General features: G+C 49.3%; 1 protein-coding gene across 13 annotated transcripts in view; it reads left to right on the top strand.

The window, feature by feature from the left end:
- Nucleotides 1–2954: 2954 nt before the first annotated feature.
- The window catches only part of CFAP65 (cilia and flagella associated protein 65), a 41145-nt gene continuing 25649 nt past the window's right edge, over nucleotides 2955–18450 (top strand). For 3 of the 13 annotated variants that reach the window (XM_037740854.1, XM_017535193.2, XM_017535186.2), the window contains exons 1-9: nucleotides 8376–9337; nucleotides 12257–12359; nucleotides 13068–13234; nucleotides 13412–13611; nucleotides 13891–14036; nucleotides 14518–14740; nucleotides 15058–15323; nucleotides 16318–16518; nucleotides 16710–17069. In XM_037740854.1, coding sequence (XP_037596782.1) covers nucleotides 9111–9337; nucleotides 12257–12359; nucleotides 13068–13234; nucleotides 13412–13611; nucleotides 13891–14036; nucleotides 14518–14740; nucleotides 15058–15323; nucleotides 16318–16518; nucleotides 16710–17069 — 1893 coding nt within the window. In that variant the 5' untranslated portion in view covers nucleotides 8376–9110. The other 10 variants (XM_037740855.1, XM_017535187.2, XM_017535185.2 and 7 more) reach the window with 8 other exon arrangements.

Below are 18450 nucleotides of genomic sequence, written 5' to 3'. Positions count from 1 at the left end.
CTTTAAATTATCTTGCCATTTGACAGTCTATCCCCAAATCCTGCCAGTTTTGGGCCCTGGCAGCCCTTTCAGGCTGGAGTTGCTACCAGTCTCTTAACACCCTCTAATACCAGTAGCTGCAGGGGACCGTGATCCTCTAATGCAGAGAATGTTCCCTGTCTGCTCCTAGATCCAGCCCTAAACTACTCAGTGGCCCTCTTAGCTACAGCCTTCTCTCACTCTCTACTCCCCACTCCAGACTGGGCTGAGAATACTCACCCTACTCATTTCTGAGGTCAGGAGCTTCTGTGGGAGAGCCCATCTTTTCACCTCCATCCCTTAAGTACAACTTGAATGCAAACCTGATTCCAGAACCAACACTCAAAACGGAGTCAGAATCTCAGGATGGAGGAAGGCAGGAGAAGGCTTTCTAAGTGCTGGACCTGGGTGGACTTGCAACTGGACAGCAAGGCACCCTGGTGTCTCCTTTTGCCTTTCTCCACCAGGAGCGGCAAGGTAGCCTCCTTCTTGGAGAAACAAAGGAGGAAGATGTGGACAGGACAGAAACTTTCCACTTCTCCAGCATGCAGCAGAGAGGCTGGATGTTTGTAGGAGGCACAGTTGCACAGAAGGCTGAGTGGCTTACAGAGACCTCCCATTTAGTGAATGTCCTCTCTCTCTCTCTCTCTCTCTCTCTTTCTGTGTGTGTATGTGTGTGTGTGTGACTTTGTTGATTCCTTACCATATATCAAGTACTTTACACATACCTTATCACCCAATCTTCCCATCTGCCTTTTGAGAATTATCCCCAGGTAATAGATGAGGAAACTGAAGCTCAGAGAGGTCATGTGACTTGCCCAAGGTCACACAGGCAATTAGTAATGTAGTAGGGATTAATCTCAGGTCTGCCTAATTTGCCAGCCGAGGGTCTTCTCTATATGATGGGAGGCATTGGGGTGTGGGAAGATATATACCTTTAAAAAAACTTAGAAAAAATATTTGTTTATATGTGCATTGAAGTCCAAATCATGGAGTGTGCTTTTACCTTTAGTATTCCTCACCCCAGCTTCCAGGCCAGGAGGATCTGAGGCCGTCTCCCTTCCATCCTACCTCGCTTTTCCTACATCCTGATCATCAATTTCCTGTATCGTCACCCAGCCTTGAACCAAACAGCAACCCCTCTCACAAGATTTTTTTTTCTTTTGAGATAGAGTCTCGCTCTGTCACCCGGGTTGGAGTGCAGTGGTGTGATCTCGGCTCACTGCGACCTCCGCCTCCCAGGTTCAAGCAATTCTCCTGCCTCAGCCTCTCCCTCTCGAGTGACTGGGATTACAGGCATGTATCATCATGCCTGACTAATTTTTATGTTTTTAGTAGAGGCAGGGTTTCACCATGTTGGCCAAGCTTGTCTTGAACTCCTGACTGAACTCCTGATCCACTCGCCTTGGCCTCCCAAAGAGCTGGAATTACAGGTGTGAGCCACCACGTTTGGCCCCCTCCCCCATGATCTATTTTTAGGTCCAGGGAGAATATGATCAACAGGTCTCAGGATCCATTATTCCACTGGTTCTGGGCTCCTGGAAAGAGAGAGTTTTGAAACAAGCCCAGCTTCCTCTTTCCCCTCCACAGACTCAACACCTTGTGAAGCCTTCTTCCATGTGTTTGCCTCCCTGGGAAATTCCAGCATTCAGGCTTCTCCCTAGGAGTCCACCAATGTCAGGAGAGATCACTAGGCATCAGGGCTTCTAGGAAGCAGCTAGACACCTACGGAAGCAGAGCCTACAGGAGTCCTGCTAAGAGGAGGAACCATCCCCTTTAATTTTCCCAAACCCAGAATCCACCAAGGTTTGAGCAGGCAAGAACTCTGGAAAGAGGCTTTCCAGTGAAGAGACACAAGGACACCTTTAGCATTAGCTGTTCTCCACGAGCTGTTTTCCTCTTTGGGGTTTCCCCGCTGAGATTCCTGGGGCCAACAATACCCTGCCCCCACAGTCTCTATTTTTTTTTTAGCCTAGGGATTGACTGGTTCCTTTCCTTGTCCCTAAGGGCCAGCTGAGTCAGGCTGACCATTTCAAAAAGAATTTGGGGAAAAACAAAAAGGAAATCATTATAGAAACTACAAACAGCATAAAAGTCGTCATGTCCAAAGTGCAGATTTCAGATTCTGAGAATCCTGTTAAAACCAGTGAAAAGCTCACTGAGTTCCACATTCCTTGATTCCCGGAAAACTCCTAATCATGCTGGCGTAACTTAGCATGCACCCTGCCTGCTCCTTCCCTCTGGTCCTGCCAGTCTCTGGCCATGTGATCTGCCAAGCCAGCTCAGACCACTTTGTCATCTCAATCCATCTTTCACCTTTCACAAGTCAACTCCAACTGTACCAAAATGATAGCTTATTTTCTGCGCTTACCCATAGACTCACGAAGCTCTCTCCCCCTAACCACGCCCCTCCTTCCATCTGAAAGGAAACCGGTTCACTGTCTTGGGGAGCAAAAACATCCTTGGTTGCCCAAGAGTGAACTTTAAGACTTTCAGCTTCACTTACTAAGGAGTCTTACAAAATGGCACGCTTCCTCCAACACACATACCAACAAATGAACCAACGGGCTTCCAAAAGTCTACATTATGTTAATAATCCCTTCATACATTAACCTTGCGATCCCTTCAAAAGAGTTATTTTTCTTGTTGCTGAGCAAGTAGAAATGCTGGGGAAAAAACGCAGAGGACACAGTCCCTCTCATCAGCAAAAGGGAGCTATTTGCAAAGCAATATCCAAATAAGAAATAACTACGGGCTGCTTTTAAGTTAACAATTGCAATCACAGAGAATGAGGTTCTGTCTCTGTGTGTCAGTGTCAAGCTCACCGAGTAGCTTCCCATGAATTTGGTCGTCAGCTAAAGTCAAGATTGCTGGAACGTCACGACAACTAGGGGGCGCTACATTACCATGTCGCGACAGGTAGAAGCCCACAGTTACTACCAGCAGGAAAAGTCAGGGAATCAAAATTGAATACAGGGAATAAATTTGGGCGGCACATTCGCCTTCCATGAATCTTGACTCATTCGGGCTGCCGTTGTTGCCCTGGGATGTCTGAAGACGCCGTGTTCTGCGCGTCTTGTATCTATGGAGACGGCAATATGGCGGAGATGTAAGTTCTGAGCGTTAGTCCCAGGGTCCCAGGGTCGCAGGGAGCGGCGCGGGTGGCCAGGGAAGGTATCTGTCCCGGGAGACCCTCTCCTTAGGGAAGTCGTGGCCAGAGGTCCCCTCCATGCCTTTCAGAGAGCCCCGTGGGACTGAATTTTGGGCGAGATCAGACTAAGGAGCCCGAAGAGCAAGGAGAAACAGCTCTAAGTATATTTTGTACCCCTTCGTTTCACCTGTTTTTTTGTTCCTCTAGTCTACACGACGACCTGCCACTTTTTCCAGTGGTCATCTTAGAGATTTTTAGATCCGCAATTAGACAAATAAAGGAAGCTTATAATATATATTTTTAAGTCCTCGAAATTGGAAACTTCGATTTAAAACAAAACCAAATCCAAAACAAAACCAAAAAAACCTCGCTTGCCCAGTCTCTTCACAACGATTGCAGATGTATGAGTCTTTTGGAAGAATAGTGCAGGCTAGTGTGGAAGTTACGGTTGTTAATTACTATAACATAGGTTTGTTTCGTGCGTTTTAAAATCCTCTGTTTCATTAGAGCTACACATCAACTTTGCGAAATCGTCAGGATAACCCACATTTTATAGGCAGGAGACTGAGGCTCCGGGAGATGGAGAAATTTGCCTATCCTAGTAGAGTCTGAGAAGATGCCGGCACCCAGCTTCCCTTGCCCTGAGACCAGTGCTTACTCCCCTATGACCTGGGTTGGACCAGCTCTTCTAGGCATTCTCTGGAATATTCATGTGTTGAGTGGAGACTTTTTTAGAGCCCCGAGGCAGGAGCTGACTGTACAATCCCCTGAGGTCAGAGGCATTAATGAGTCAGGGCAGGACTGCAAGACCATCCCGTGGCAGAAAAGTAATGGACTCTGTCTGTGTCTCCTCAGCTTACATTTCTTTGATTTCATCTGAATGTACAGTTCACAGTTGGTGGTAGGAGACCTGCCTGCCTTGTCTGGTGCTTAGCACAGTACCTGGTATGTAATAGGCACTCAGTAAGTGCTTTGTGAATGAATGAATGAATGAATGAATCTAGATAGTCCCCTCTAGGGGGTTTGGACATGTTGCCAATTAGGAAAAACAGGGTCAACAGAATCTTCCACTTTAAAAGGGTGGTGACAGATGGTGGGAGAGGAATAGGAGAGTGTCTGATGGAAATGTATAAATTCCTAAAGGGTGATCATAAAATTGGTTACTAAATATGAATACATTGAAATAAGGAACTGAACCACAAACTTGAAAAGAGGTCATTTTAGGCCAAATAAATGGGCAAGTCACACATAATCATAAACTATTATAAGAACTAAAATGCCTGTGAGGGAGAATCGCTTGAACCTGGGAGGTGGAGGTTGCAGTGAGCTGAGATCTTGACACTGCATTCCAACCTGGGTGACAGAGTGAGACTCTGTCTCAAAAATAAATAAGTAAATAAATAAATTAATTAAAATACCTGTGAGGATTTTACAACACTGCCTGGCACGTAGGTTCTTAGTACATGTTAATAGACATTATTTTTTTGAGATTCTTATTTGAAGAAGTGGGGGAGGATACTGAGTAGTCTGAAAAATATGCATATGTTCAAAAAGGTATTAGAGTGATGCCATCCAACGTGGTAGCCAATAGCCATATATAGCTATTCAGCACTTAAAATATGGGTAGTCCGGCCAGGCACTGTGGCTCACGCCTGTAATCCTGGCACTTTGGGAGGCTGAGGCAGGCGGATCACAGGATCAGGAGTTCGAGACCAGTCTGACCAACATGGCGAAACTCCATCTCTACTAAAAATATAAAAATTAGCTGGGCGTGGTGGCAGGTGCCTGTAATCCCAGCTACTCGGGAGGCTGACGCAGGAGAATTGAATGAATCTGGGAGGCAGAGGTTGCAGTGAGCTGAGATTGTGCCATTGCACTCCAGCCTGGGTGAAAGAGTGACTCCATCTCTCAAAAAAAAAAAAAAAAAATGGGTAATCCAAACTGAGATGTGCTGTAAGTGTAAAATGCACTCCAGATTTCAAAGACTTAATACAAAATAAGAAAGTAAAGTATCTCAATAATTATTGATTACATATTTAATGAGAGTATTTTTGATATGATGGATTAAATAAAATATATTGTTATAATTAATTTTACCTGTGTCCTTTTACTTTTATAATGTGGCTGCTAGAATGTTTTAAACTACACACATGGATTGCGTTATATTTTGGGGACAGTGCCATGTTCTATGATTTCATGGATGATGGCTTTGTATCAAGTGTAAAGGGAAATTAGAGATGAACCATTTGTGGTACGTCATTATACAGATCTGCACACCACTTCCACATGTGCCTGAGTGGGGCTGGCTTAGTTTTGGTGTGTGTGTGCGAAAATTGCTGTCCTCTTACAGAAGTAACAAAGTCATACTGAATGTGTGTGCTAAAGGAAGCCAGCTAAAGGAAGAGGGGATTCAAGATGATGGAGCCAGAGTTAGTCTGAGATACTTTGTGTCCCTTAGATCAAGGTTAAGCATTCTCTTAAGCATTTGGTGAAAACTGTAGATGTTCCTCCTGGAAAACAGACATGCACGCATACATAACATCTGGTATATACTTTACCTATGTGTCACATATATGTGCATATGATTTCAGCTACAGTCATTGGGGATCCCTCTTCTCTAGACATGGATTGACTTATGCTTTCATTGATCTATTTCAGTGATGTTTGTAGACTGGTGAAGGAAACCCACAAGGTGGAGAATCCGTCAGTCTCATTTGCCTCTTCTTCCTCCCTTATTCCTCCTCTCACAAGAGGTAAGAGTGTTTAGAGGAAACAAGCAGAGAGTAAAAGCCAGATAAAGGTACTGCACATGCTTCGGTGACACCCATTGGAGCTAGCTGAGTGGAGTCAACTATGGCCACAGAGGGGCATGATGGGGTGGGCCTTGTCCCCAAGTCCCTATTTGGAGTCCCTTTCCTGATGGTGAGTCCCTAGGCTCCCAGGAAGAGCCCTGGATCTTGTGTATAGCCTCATTCCTCATGGTGCCACCTTGCACCTGTTGCCAGAGCTGGGAAGCCGACCCTCTTCTCCATGACAAGGATGGCCACAAGAGTCTCCTCCCTCAGCCTCTCTTTCTCATGTCACTGCTGTCTCCCCTTCCCTCTGCTCTCTTCCCAGCTCCATACTCAAAGTACTCCCTTTGGACTGTGTCCCAAGGGCCTGATGCTCACCCAGGCTCCAAGCTCCATCATGAGGTCCAGGAACAGCAGGGACCATACCATGAACTCTGGCGGATCCTGCCTGAGTGCCAGCACAATGGCCATCCCCACCATCAATGACAGCAGTGCAGCCATGAGTGCCTGCAGCACCATCAGTGCCCGGGTTGGAATACAGCCAGGGCAGGTGGAGCAGGGTGTGACAGGGCCAGGGTGGGGCATGGGCAGCAGGGCAGGGGGGTGGGAATCTGAGAGGCCCTGACTCTTCCCTCTGCATCTTAGCACTAGACCTTGTCTAGACTTCCCTTGTCACCTTTCTTCCATGGGTCGCTCAGGAAAGAAAATATCATATTGGCCATGGAACGCACTCAGTAAATACTGAAACTGAGAATGTTAACTCCAAGAGAAAAGAGATGTGTCAGTCTTGTTCACCGTTGTAGCACCAAGCACTCTGGAGTGCTGGGAGCAGTGAGTTCCCAAGAGGCTGTGGGGTAGGAGAGTGCCAGGGAGGAACGAGCCAGAGGCTGGTTGGATGGCCAGGATTTCTCTCCTCAGAAAGTTCTTCTGGCCTTGACCCCAAGGACTTTGTGTTTGACCAATAATGTACGGATGCTGTTTACTCTTTGCAGCTCTTTGTGATTCTCTCTATGTGATGATGCAGCTGCGCTGTCCAGGGGTGTGACTATCAGTATGGCTTTGTGTAAGATGCAGCATGTGTCTGTGTTGTGTGGTGTGTGGTGCAGCTCCTTAGGTGTGCTGCCCTGGCCTCCTTGTGGACTGAGGGTTGTGTTTTTAGAAGACATCTCTGTCCTCTGTGCCGTTCCAGACCTGTTTGCCCTTGGATTCACTCACTGCCCTTCCCTGCTCTGCACTGAGCTGGTAGGAGATTGGAGGGTGGGAGGAAGGGAGAAGCCAGGGTGTTTCTCTTCCTCCCTCTGCTTTTGACAGTGTGTCTGTCAGCAGCTGCATTTCCCCTGGGTCTCCAGTTCCCACCAGACAGGCCTCAAGGCTGTATTGACCACTTCTAACCTAGGTGTGGCGGCAGCATCTGGATGTTGCCAGCTCCTGGGTTCCTTCACTACCCATGGTTGTGCAGTAAATTCCACATTTTTTGTTTTTGTTTTCCCTTTTTTTGAGACTGAGTCTCACACTATCGCCCAGGCTAGAGTACAATAGCGTGATCTCGGCTCACTGCAACCTCCACCCGCTGGGTTCAAGTGATTCTCCTGCCTCAGCCTCCTGAGTAGCTGAGATTACAAGTGCCCACCACCATGCCCAGCTAATTTATTTTTATTTTTATTTTTAGTAAAGACGGGGTTTCACTATGTGTCCAGGCTGGTCTTGAACTCTTGACATTGTCATCCACCCACCTCCGTCTCCCAAAGTGCTGGGATTACAGGTGTGAGCCACTGCACCCGGCCACAGTAAATTCCATTTTAAACATTCAGAGTGGCTTCTGTTTTCCTGCCTGGACACTGACTGATGCACCAACTGATATTTATAATAAATTACCTCCCACCACCCATGTCACCTTTCTTCCATAGGTGACTCAGGAATGAAAATAGTATATTGTCCATCAGACACACTCAGTAAATATTGAAGCTGAGAATGTAAGCTCCAAGAGAAAAGGGATTTGTAAGTCCTGTTCACCATTATAGTCCCAGCACCCAGCACAGTGTCTGGTGCATGATAGGTGCTCAAAAAATATTTGTTGAATGGATAACTGTATCCTTACGTTATGCAACAATATAAAAGCAATACTTGGTCAAAGATAAAATAAAATGCTGGCCAGGCACAGTGGCTCACACTTGTAATCCCAGCACTTTGGGAGGCCAACATAGGTGGATACCTGAGGTCAGTAGTTCAAGACCAGCCTGGCCAACATGGTGAAACCTTGTCTGTACAAAAATACAAAAATTAGCCAGGCATGATGTTAGTGCCTGTAATCCCAGCTACTCAGGAAGCTGAGGCGGGAAAATCACTTAAACCTTGGAGGCGGAGGTTGCAGTGAGCCGAGATCGTGCCATTACACTCCAGCCTGGGGAACAGAGTGAGACTCTCACAAAGAAAAAAAATAAAAAAAGATAAAATGCCAATGAGTTGAGTGCTCATAGCAATGACCATCGTAGGAAGAGGCATCCAGTTCATCCTCCCTCCAACTTACTGCCCTTGGGGGCTTCCATGCTCCCTCCTTCTTCATCTAGAAGGGGGTGATGGATAAGCCTATGGAAAGACTTTCCATTATAGATGGAAACGCGGCATATGGCAGCACCAGCATCACCAGGAGCAGCACTTGGAGTGGCCCCAGAAGTCAGGGGAATAGCAGGGGTGAACAGCTGGCAAATTGGCTCCTCCTCTGTTCCACCAGCCAATTGAGGAATGGGAGAGGGAATGGTGCAGAGGGAATTGTGGTCTGGAAAGGGGCCTGGGATAGATTGCTCTAGCTAGGAGAGGCATCTGTAGCAAGGGGCAGGACTAGGGGGAAGAATAGGGGAGGAGGCGCCTGACTGGGTGGGATCTGAGGGTGCACTGAGGAACAGAACGGAAACCTGCATTTGTGTGCTTGCACAGAATGGCCGATAGGGCCACCCAGGGAAGGCTGCAGGGGCAGGGGCTCTAGTTGCAAAGCTGTTCCAGTCTTGGAAGAGGTGATGTCTATCTCCAGGCCATCCCCCAGGGGTGAGGGGTGGTGTCAGTCATCGTTTTTCTGTCTTGTCCTTTATTTTCTTGGTGGTGGAGGGGAAGACCTTCGTTTGTTCTCTAGGTCTTGACATCCCACCCTGCTGATGCATGCTTTCTGCTGCCCCTTCTCCCTGCCACCCGGACAGCCTGCAAGCTCCTTGGACAATCAGATGCACTCCCCAAAGAAGCAGGAGAGAGTGAAGAAGAGGGTCATCTGGGGCATTGAGGTGGCCGAGGAGCTGCACTGGAAAGGCTGGGAGCTAGGAAAGGAGACCACAAGGAGCCTGGTTCTGAAAAATCGATCCTTGAAACTCCAGAAGATGAAGTACAGGTACCAGTATAAAGAATCAAGGACCCAGCGCCACAGCCTTGAGCCACTAAGGCAGGCTCTCTTAAAAAACAAAACAAACAAAAAACCTTTAACATGCCATATAAAAGCCAGTGAGTGTTTAAAACGTGCAGTATGAATAATTGTGCAGCTGTAGTTCATTCTTTTTCATTGTGGTATAGTGTTCCAGTGTGTGCCTGTACCATAATGTATTCGTGTATTCTTCCGTTGAAGGAAGTTTGGGTTGTTTCTAGTTGGAGACTGTTACCAACATTTGTGTATATGTGTCCAGTTGCGTAAGTACAAGAGTTTTTCTGGGGAATACCAGGTACTATGAAGGCTCACGTGATTTTGGGCACTTATGAAAGTTTTTTGTTTTTTTGTGTTTCTGGGTAGTTGTTAAATTGGTGTCCTTGTGGGGTGGAGCCTTCTATTCTGCCTCCTTGCTCTACCTTCTGTCTTTTCTGGGGTATAGACATAGGAGCAGAATTGCTGAGGCTTAGGACATGTGCTTGTTCACCTTCTGTAGATAAACGATTTCCCAAAGTACACAGATCTGTTTAGATGCCCTCCAGCAGCAACAGAGAGTTTCCATTCCTCCACATCCTTACCAATAATTGCTATTGTCAGAATTTAAAATTTTTGCCAATAATGGTAACTTGTGGTTTTAATTTGCATTTCCCTGATTACTGATTAATGAGGATGACTGTCTTTTTGTACGTTATTGACTGTTTGCATTTCTTCATTTGTGAAATTTATGATCAAGTTCATGGCCATTTTTCTATTACATTATCTTGTCTTTTTTCTATTTGGTATAAGTTCTTATCCCAGTTACAAACCCTTTGCCAGTTGTAAATTTTGGATATCTTCTCTCGTCTTATGATTTGTCTTTACTTTCTTTATTGTGTCTTTTGAAGAATAAAAGTTCTGAATTTTAAAGGTATCAACTTTATCAGTCTTTTTTATGGTTGGTGCTTTTTAACGCTTTTCCTAAGCCCTTCTCTACCCCTAGGTCATGAAGATATTTTCCTCTAGTATATTCTAAAGATGTTATAGGTGTGCCTTGTATATTTATCTTTTATCTGTATGGAATTGATTTTTGTGAATAGTACATCTTGATATCTGGTAGTATAAGTCCTCTTAATTCTTCTTCAAGATTATCTCGGCTATTCTTGGCCCTTCGATCTTTTATATAAGTATTCAAATCAGCTTAACATACATGCACATAAAACACTTCTTGAGATTTTGATTGGGATTTAATTGGACCTATACATGAATATGGGGAGAAATGGTATCATTGCAATATTGTGTCTTTTAATCCATGAACATGGGCTATCTCTGTATTTACTAGGTTATCTTTCATGTCCATCTCAATAAAGTGTAAAGTTTTCTCCATAGACATTTTGCACATCTTTAGTTAGATTTATTCGTAAGCATTTTATATTTTTGCTGTTGTTATATATGACATATTTTTAGTTGTTTTGTTTGTTGTTAGTTTTTAAAATGTCATTTTATATAGGTATTGTGTTCAGTGATCTTGGCAAATCCTCTTATTAATTCTAATAATTTATTTGTTAGTATTCTTGGTTTTTTTCATGCACACATTTGTATTTTATATAGAAAATGACATTTTTTCCCCCTAATCCTTATACACTTTGTCTTTCCTTACTGGGTTGTTAAATAGAAAAGTGTTGAACAGAAGTGGTTATAGAAGCATGTTTGTTTTGTTTATCATCTCAAAGTGAAGGACTGCAATGTTTCACCATTAAGCTGTCTGGTAGAATTGATTTCCTGTAGGATTGGTTTGTGGTTTTGTTTTGTTTTGTTTTTTTGTACACTTTGTCAGATTATGGGAGTATTCTTCTATTCCTGCTTTGCTGAGAGTTTTTCTCATAAACACACATTGAAGTTTATGTAATTTCTTCTTTCTTTTTTTTCTTTCCTTTCTTCCCTCCTTTCTTTTTCTTTCTTTCGTTCTTTTTTTGTGTGTGCATGGTTTTGTTTGTTTGTTTGTTTTAAGACAGGGTCTTGCTCTGTTGCCCAGGCTGGAGTATAGTGGCATTAACATGGCTTACTGCAGCCTTGAACTCCTGGGCTCAAGTGATCCTCCCACCTCAAGCTCAGGTATCTGGGACTACAGGCATGCACCGCCATGCCTGGATAATTTTTTTTTTTTTAATTTTGGTATTGATAGGGTCTTGCCCTGTTGCCCAGACTAGTCTTGAACCTGTGGGCTCAAGTGATACTCCCGCCTTAGCCTCTCAAAGTGCTGGGATTCCCGATGTGAGGCACTGTACCTGGCCTGTGGAAAGATTTTTGACCATCCATTCCATTTCTTTGATGTTTTTAGGCAGAACAGCCATAATATTTATTGAACAATTCTTGGGTCAGTTTTGATAAATTATATTTTTATAGCAATCGGTTTTTTTCATCTAAATTTAAGCATTTGTTGGTGTAAAGTTGCTGACAATGTCATCGTCGTATTAGTGTGTTGAAAGTCTGCAGCAGCTGCGGTTCTGACCCACTGTGGGCTGCCGCTCTTCTGAGGTCTCTGGAAAGGCACCTTAAGTCCCACGCTCCTCAGCCTTGGTTCCCCCACCTCAGTGCTCAGGGGCTCTTTAAATCTGGGCAGCCCTTCCCTGTCCCTGTCCCCCTTGGGCCTCTGTGCTCGTCAGAGGTACAAACACTACTCCCTTTTTGTTTAGAGTGAAGATCTCTGAGAATAGGAGGGGGAGGAGGAGGACAGGCCCTCTTGTGACCAAACCCCGGAGTTTCCACCTGCGCATTCTCATCTCCTGGTCTGTTTCTCCGTGGTCCCTAGGACTCAAGCGCCTTTGGCTACAGGGCTTCTCTCGTTCCCTGCCTCTTCCAGTTGTTCTGAGCCCTGATCTGAGGTGCTTACCCCCCGGCTGTCTCCTGCAGGCCCCCCAAAACCAAGTTCTTCTTCACGGTCATCCCTCAGCCCATCTTCCTGAGCCCAGGCATAACCCTCACGCTCCCCATCGTCTTCCGGCCTCTGGAGGAGGTAAGGTCTGCCACAGCAAGTGAGGGCAGGAAGGCACCTGGGAACAGTGACCTCCCTCATCTCGTTAGACAGAGGGCATTCCCTAGGGGATGCTGGGGGTAAGGCTGTGATATTATATTGACCATCAGAAAGACCTACGTTCTGTGGCCAGGCACAGAGGCTTACGCCTATAATCCCTCACTTTGGGAGGGCGAGGTGGGCAGGTCACTTGAGGCCAGGAGTTAGAGACTAGCCTGGCCAACATGGTGAAACCCCATCTCTACTAAAAAATACAAAAATTAGCTGGGTGTGGTGGCGCATTCTTGTAATCCCAGCTACTTGGGAGGCTGAGGCAGGAGAATCACTTGAACCAGGAGGCAGCTGTTGCAGTGAGCTGAGATCTCACCACTGCATTCCAGCCTGGGTGACAGAGTGAGACTCTCTCTCAAAAAAAAGAAAAAGAAACCCCTACTACATGTATTTCTCGGCCTCTTCCTGCTACCCCCTGCCCACATTTCCTCAAAATACTTTTTCCCCAAAAGAGGCTCTAATCTTTGAGACCAAGACAACAGAGGTGCCCACGTAGCTGACCTTCCCTTCGGTCTGACGTGGAGACCACGGCCTGGCCCTCCCCTTGGCAGTTGTGTTGGGGGTGGCTGAAGGTGGGTGGGATATGCAGTCCCTGAGTGCCACTGATGGGTGACTGCCTCTGCCCGCCTCGCACTGCAGAAGGAGTACGTGGACCAGCTGTGGTTTGAGAAAGCGGAGGGGACATTCTGTGTGGGCCTGCGGGCCACCCTGCCCTGCCACAGGCTGATCTGCCCACCGTCCCTGCAGCTGCCCATGTGTGCTGTGGGGGACACGACCGAGGCCTGTTTCTGCCTGGATAATGTGGGGTGAGGGAGAGGCTGAGGCATGGGCGGGGAGAGCAAGAGCTGTGAAGAGGGCGTCTGGGAGCAGGAGAGACGGGCATACCCTGGGGGGAAGTCTGAGGTTCTGGCCAGTGTCCCTGACTTGCTACTGCAGGAGCAGGGGCCGGGAGCCCAGTGACCTGACCTGCCCCCCACCCCCAGGGACCTGCCCACCTTCTTCACCTGGGAGTTCTCCAGCCCATTCCAGATGCTGCCCACCATGGGGCTCCTGGAGCCGGGCCAGGCCTCTCAGATCAAAGTGGCCTTTCAGCCCCTTATAGCTGTCATCCACGAGGTACAGGCCACGTGCTGGTATGGGAAGGGCAGCCAGCAGAGGACCAGCATCCAGCTGCAGGCTGTGGGTGAGGCCCGACCTCCCACCACCCGCAGACCCGCCCCTGCTGTACCTCCCTGGGCCTCTAGGCCTCCGTGTCCCCCACCTCCCACCTGGCCTGGCCCCCACAGGGCCTCCACCAGCTTCCTGCCCTCTCCCCAGCCCCAAAGTCTTTGCTTTTTCTTTGTCTTCCATGATGTTACAGACTAAATGTTCCCTGGGGCCACCTGCCCTCTTCGAGGGGCTGTTCAACTGGGGACACAGAGGCCCTGGTGGTTCCCCCAAGAATCTCCCATCTCTGCCCCAGCCAAGTGCGCTCAGCTGCTGGTGAGCATAAGGCACAAGCACCTGGAGGACCAGGATACTGAGGGCTTCCAGAAGCTGTTGCACTTTGGCTCTGTTGCTGTGGGCTGCACCTTGGAGAGGCAGATCAGGCTCCACAACCCGTCAGCGGTAGGCACTGGGCGGGAGGGGTAGCAGCAGGACTCATGGCCCCCAGGACCGAAGTTTCCTAAAGTCACCCCCTTACACAATGCCCCCGTTTCTCTCTACACTTTTGGCCCCAAGTCTCCTGTAACCCATGTCAACTGTCTGCAAGGGTGTCCTTTCCCTCTGCTGGGGGCTGGGCTGGGGTACACCTCGGCTCCCCAGAGCCACCCCAAGTATAGCCCTAAGACTGTCCTGACCCCAGGACAACCACAGTTAGCTGTGATAGGACCTTGGGGAGATTCCAAGGTGTCCCCTTTGGGCAGGCCCAGCACAGTGCACATGACCCTCCTCCTGGTGGAGGAAGTCTGGCTAGTGGGGCACAGGCTGGATGCCAGCTGCCCCCACCCCCTTGGCTGGGCACACCAGTACAATGTGCAGACTGTGCCACATCGTACAATGTCCCACTCTGCGACCTGACCGCTTGTCCTTCCGCCTGGCCCCACAGGTAAATGCCCCCTTCAGGATTGAAATTTCCCCAGATGAAATGGCCAGAGACCAGGCCTTCTCATGCCCCATGGCCCACGGCGTTGTGCTCCCAGGAGAGAAGAAATGCGTGTCCGTGTTCTTCCACCCCAAGACGCTGGACACCAGGACTATGGACTACTTCTCCATCGTGCCTTCTGGCTGTGCCTCCAAGACCCTGCTCAAAGTCGTTGGTTTCTGTGGAGGTACTGGTGACCCCAGGGGTCTCCCCCGGAACAGGAGCAGTCTGCTGAGGATTCTGAAGAGCTCCTTCCCTGCTTCTATGAGCCAAGGCCACCTTGCCTCAGCCTGGGTGTCTGCTGCCCCCTGGTGGCCCTGTGGGGAATCATTTGCAACTACCTAGAGAATCCCAGTCCCACAGACACCCAATCACACTGGAGTTCTGCTCAGGCTGCCAGGGCTCTGGGCCTTTGTAGCCTGGTCCAGAGAGCACCACCGCCCATCAGTGGGACCTTGTCTAAGACATTCTTGGGGAAGCTGATACCCCATCTCCTGTGCCCAGGCCCTGCTGTGTCCCTGCAGCACTACTGTGTCGACTTCAGCTGGGTCAACCTTGGAGAGCGCTCCGAGCAGGCCCTGTGGATTGAGAACCAGTCAGACTGCACGGCTCACTTCCAGTTTGCCATTGACTGCCTGGAGAGCGTCTTTAGCATCAGGCCTGCCTTTGGGACCCTGGTGGGCAAGGCCCGCATGACCCTGCGCTGTGCCTTCCAGCCCACTCACCCCATCATCTGCTTTCGGCGTGTGGCCTGTCTCATCCACCACCAGGTGAGCGGTGGGGAGCAGGAGGGCATGAGGCTGACGGGGAAGGGGCTCCCCTGTGGCCCAGCGATGATGACAGGGCTTGGTGGGCACTCACCTGTGTTCTGGAACTTCTAGGGCTTTCTGTCTGGTCGTCCCACTCCTGGGCTCCAGCCCCGGCTTTTGGAGCCACCGTGTGGGCTGAGTACAGGAGAGATCACTCTGTGCCAGTCTTGCCCTGCTATCAGGCCAGGCGCTTTGCTGCTGCTGCCCTCATGGGTCGGGAGAGGGCGGTTTGGACCCCCGGCCTCCTGCCCTCCCCTAAGCCCTGCAGGCTTTGCCGTTTCTTTGCCTTCCATGACTCCACAGACGAGTTTTTCCCTGGAGCCACCCCACATAGCATGCGTAGGGCAGAGAGCTTTCAAGTTAGACCCAACCCTAGGCCCCTGGGCAAGATCGGACACATTGTGCCCTGACCAGCAGGTGCCTGGCCAAGGTGGCAAACAGGGCTGAAATGTAACCCACGATCCCTTCCTGAGCTGGTGCCCAGACTTGGGCTGTGTTGTGTACCTGGAGGAATGGGTGTCTTTCTCTAATTCTCATGACAGTGTAGTATGGGCTAGGGGGATCCTTGGGAATGGAGGAAAGAACAGAAGCCCAGACGGAGGCCTGATGAGGCAGCCCCCATATTTTCCTCCCTTGGGAGGGCCTGAATTCTAGTTTTGCAGGCCTTTGGGCTGGCAGTAGGGGGGGCAAGAGAATGCCCAGGGGCCATAGCAGAGGGGAAGGGTGGGCAATGGCTGAGTGTCCTAAGGACAGGGGTGCTCTCTCCTGACTTGCCTTGGACTCCTGCGGTGCCCTGGCTGAGCCAGGCCGCAGCTGAGTGCTCACTCGCCACCTGGAGCTTCTGCCCTGCTGCCTCTGTTACACTGTCTGCCCAGCTTCTGTCAGTTCAACCCCCAGCAACCCCCTTGCCCCACCACTCCTCTTATGCCCCGTCACACATAGACAAATGTCACAGGACCCACTGTTCCTGGACCTGATGGGGACCTGCCACTCAGACAGCACCAAGCCGGCCATCCTGAAGCCTCTGCACCTCACCTGGTATCACACACACCTGGCCCGGGGCCTGACGCTCTACCCCCCTGACATCCTGGATGCCATGCTGAAGGAGAAGAAGCTGGCGCAGGACCAGAACGGGGCCCTCATGATTCCCATCCAGGTTCAGTGCCCTCCCCAGCTGCACATCTCTTCCCTAGTGATTGTTGGGCAATCCCACGCTCCCAGGGTCCCATGGGCACCATTAGTTGTTGGGGTGACTAGTGCAGCCTTGTCCAGACAGGAGTGTGCCAGGAGGGGCAACAGCAAGAGGAATGGCAGTCACGCCCTGTCCACCTGTCTTTCCCCATGCAGGACCTGGAGGACATGCCAGCCCCGCAGTACCCTTATATCCCCCCCATGACTGAGTTCTTCTTCGATGGCACCAGCAACTTGACCATCTTCCCTCCGCCCGTCAGTATAGAGCCTGTCGAGGTAGACTTTGGTGCCTGCCCCGGGCCTGAGGCCCCCAACCCTGTCCCCCTGTGCCTGATGAACCACACCAAGGGCAAGATCACAGTGGTCTGGACGCGAAGGTCTGACTGCCCCTTCTGGGTGACCCCAGAGACCTGTGATGTGCCCCCACTCAAGTCCATGGCCATGCGCCTGCACTTCCAGCCACCTCACCCCAACTGCCTTTACACGGTGGAGCTTGAAGCCTTCGCCATCTATAAGGTGTGTGTGCGTGTGATGAGGGAAGAATTTGGGGTCTCTACTGGGAGCCTGAACAGCTGGGTGTGGTGACGGGGGTGACCGAGGGCGGCTTCAGGCTCCATCCTCTGCATGCCAGGCTTTCTCTTGGCTGGACAGTGGCCTCGATGGGTTTGTCTCCTCCCAAGCTCCTGGCCCAGCTCGGTCCATCTAATTTTCTCATTCATGTGTAAGTCTCCCCTCCCTTCCAGGGGAGAGCTCAGCTGGGATCAAGCTGTTTGGGAGGATTCGGCGCACAGGGAGACACTCCCTGGGGCTCCTGGCTAGGAGGCCTCCTGGCTTCTTTACTGGTACTTGAATTAAGAAGTGGTCCCTCTAAAGGAGCTTTGAGTGCGACAGAATATGTTAGGAAGAATAATAAAAAAGAAAAAAAAAAGACAAGGAGCTTTGAGCGGGCAGGACTCTGGGCCTGGAGACAAAGTCAGAAGCATTAGATACTTGTGTTGGGAGGGGCGTCTAGCTCAGCTTCCCTGGGTCAGGGAACACAGAGTGCCAGCTGTCCCGGGCCCTGCTGCTCTGGCCCCCTCCTCATCCATTAGTCCTACCTGTCCCTTCCTTCTTGGCTCTGCCCATGCCACTGCCCTTGCCCAGTGGCCAAGGTGTTGGGGCCCAGAGAAGTGTGGGGCTGTGCAGTCAAGATCAGGGTCACTTAGCAGCTGTGTGACCCTGGGCAAGTTCCTTAACTCAGGACTCTTCTGAGTCCTGATGTTTTCATCTCTAAACCTGGGACCACATCCGGTCTTTTGAGGAGGCTTTCCAAAGCAGAAGCTTTAGTTGCCCCTGTCCTCATGCCTTGGCAGTGGGGTGATGTGCAGGCTTGTAGATGCCTGGCTCTGCTGAGGCTGAGCCTGTCAGATATTTAGGTTGCAGCCTCTAGACCTGCACAGTCCACTATGGCTACTGTCAGCCACGTGTGGCTACTGAGCTCCGAATATGTGGCTGGACCCAATTGAGACGTGCCGTGAGTGTAAAATGCACACCAGGTTTCAAAGACTTAGTATGAAAAGAATGTAAAATGTCTCATTACTAATTTTATATTGGTTATATGTTAAAGTGATAAGATTTTGAATCTATTGGGTTAAATAAAATATGCTATTAGCATTAACTTCACGTGTTTTACTTTTTAAATGTGGCTACTGGAACATTTAAAATGACATTTGCGGCTGGCATTTGTGGCTTACATGCTATTTCCATTGGCCAGCGTTTCTCTAGGCTCATTCCTACAGAATGAATGCCACCTTCACATCCCAGGCCCACCCTCCTCCTGGGTGTGAGGACTAAAGAGAGCATTGTTGGACGGATGCACACAGGGCCTCGCTCCCCGTGGGAGGGGCTAGGCTGGGAT

This window comes from Cebus imitator, unplaced genomic scaffold (assembly GCF_001604975.1).
Source record: "Cebus imitator isolate Cc_AM_T3 unplaced genomic scaffold, Cebus_imitator-1.0 Scaffold91, whole genome shotgun sequence".
NCBI lineage: Eukaryota > Metazoa > Chordata > Mammalia > Primates > Cebidae > Cebus > Cebus imitator.
Note: the sequence above shows the minus strand (reverse complement) of the source record. Positions and strands in the feature narration are given on the sequence as shown.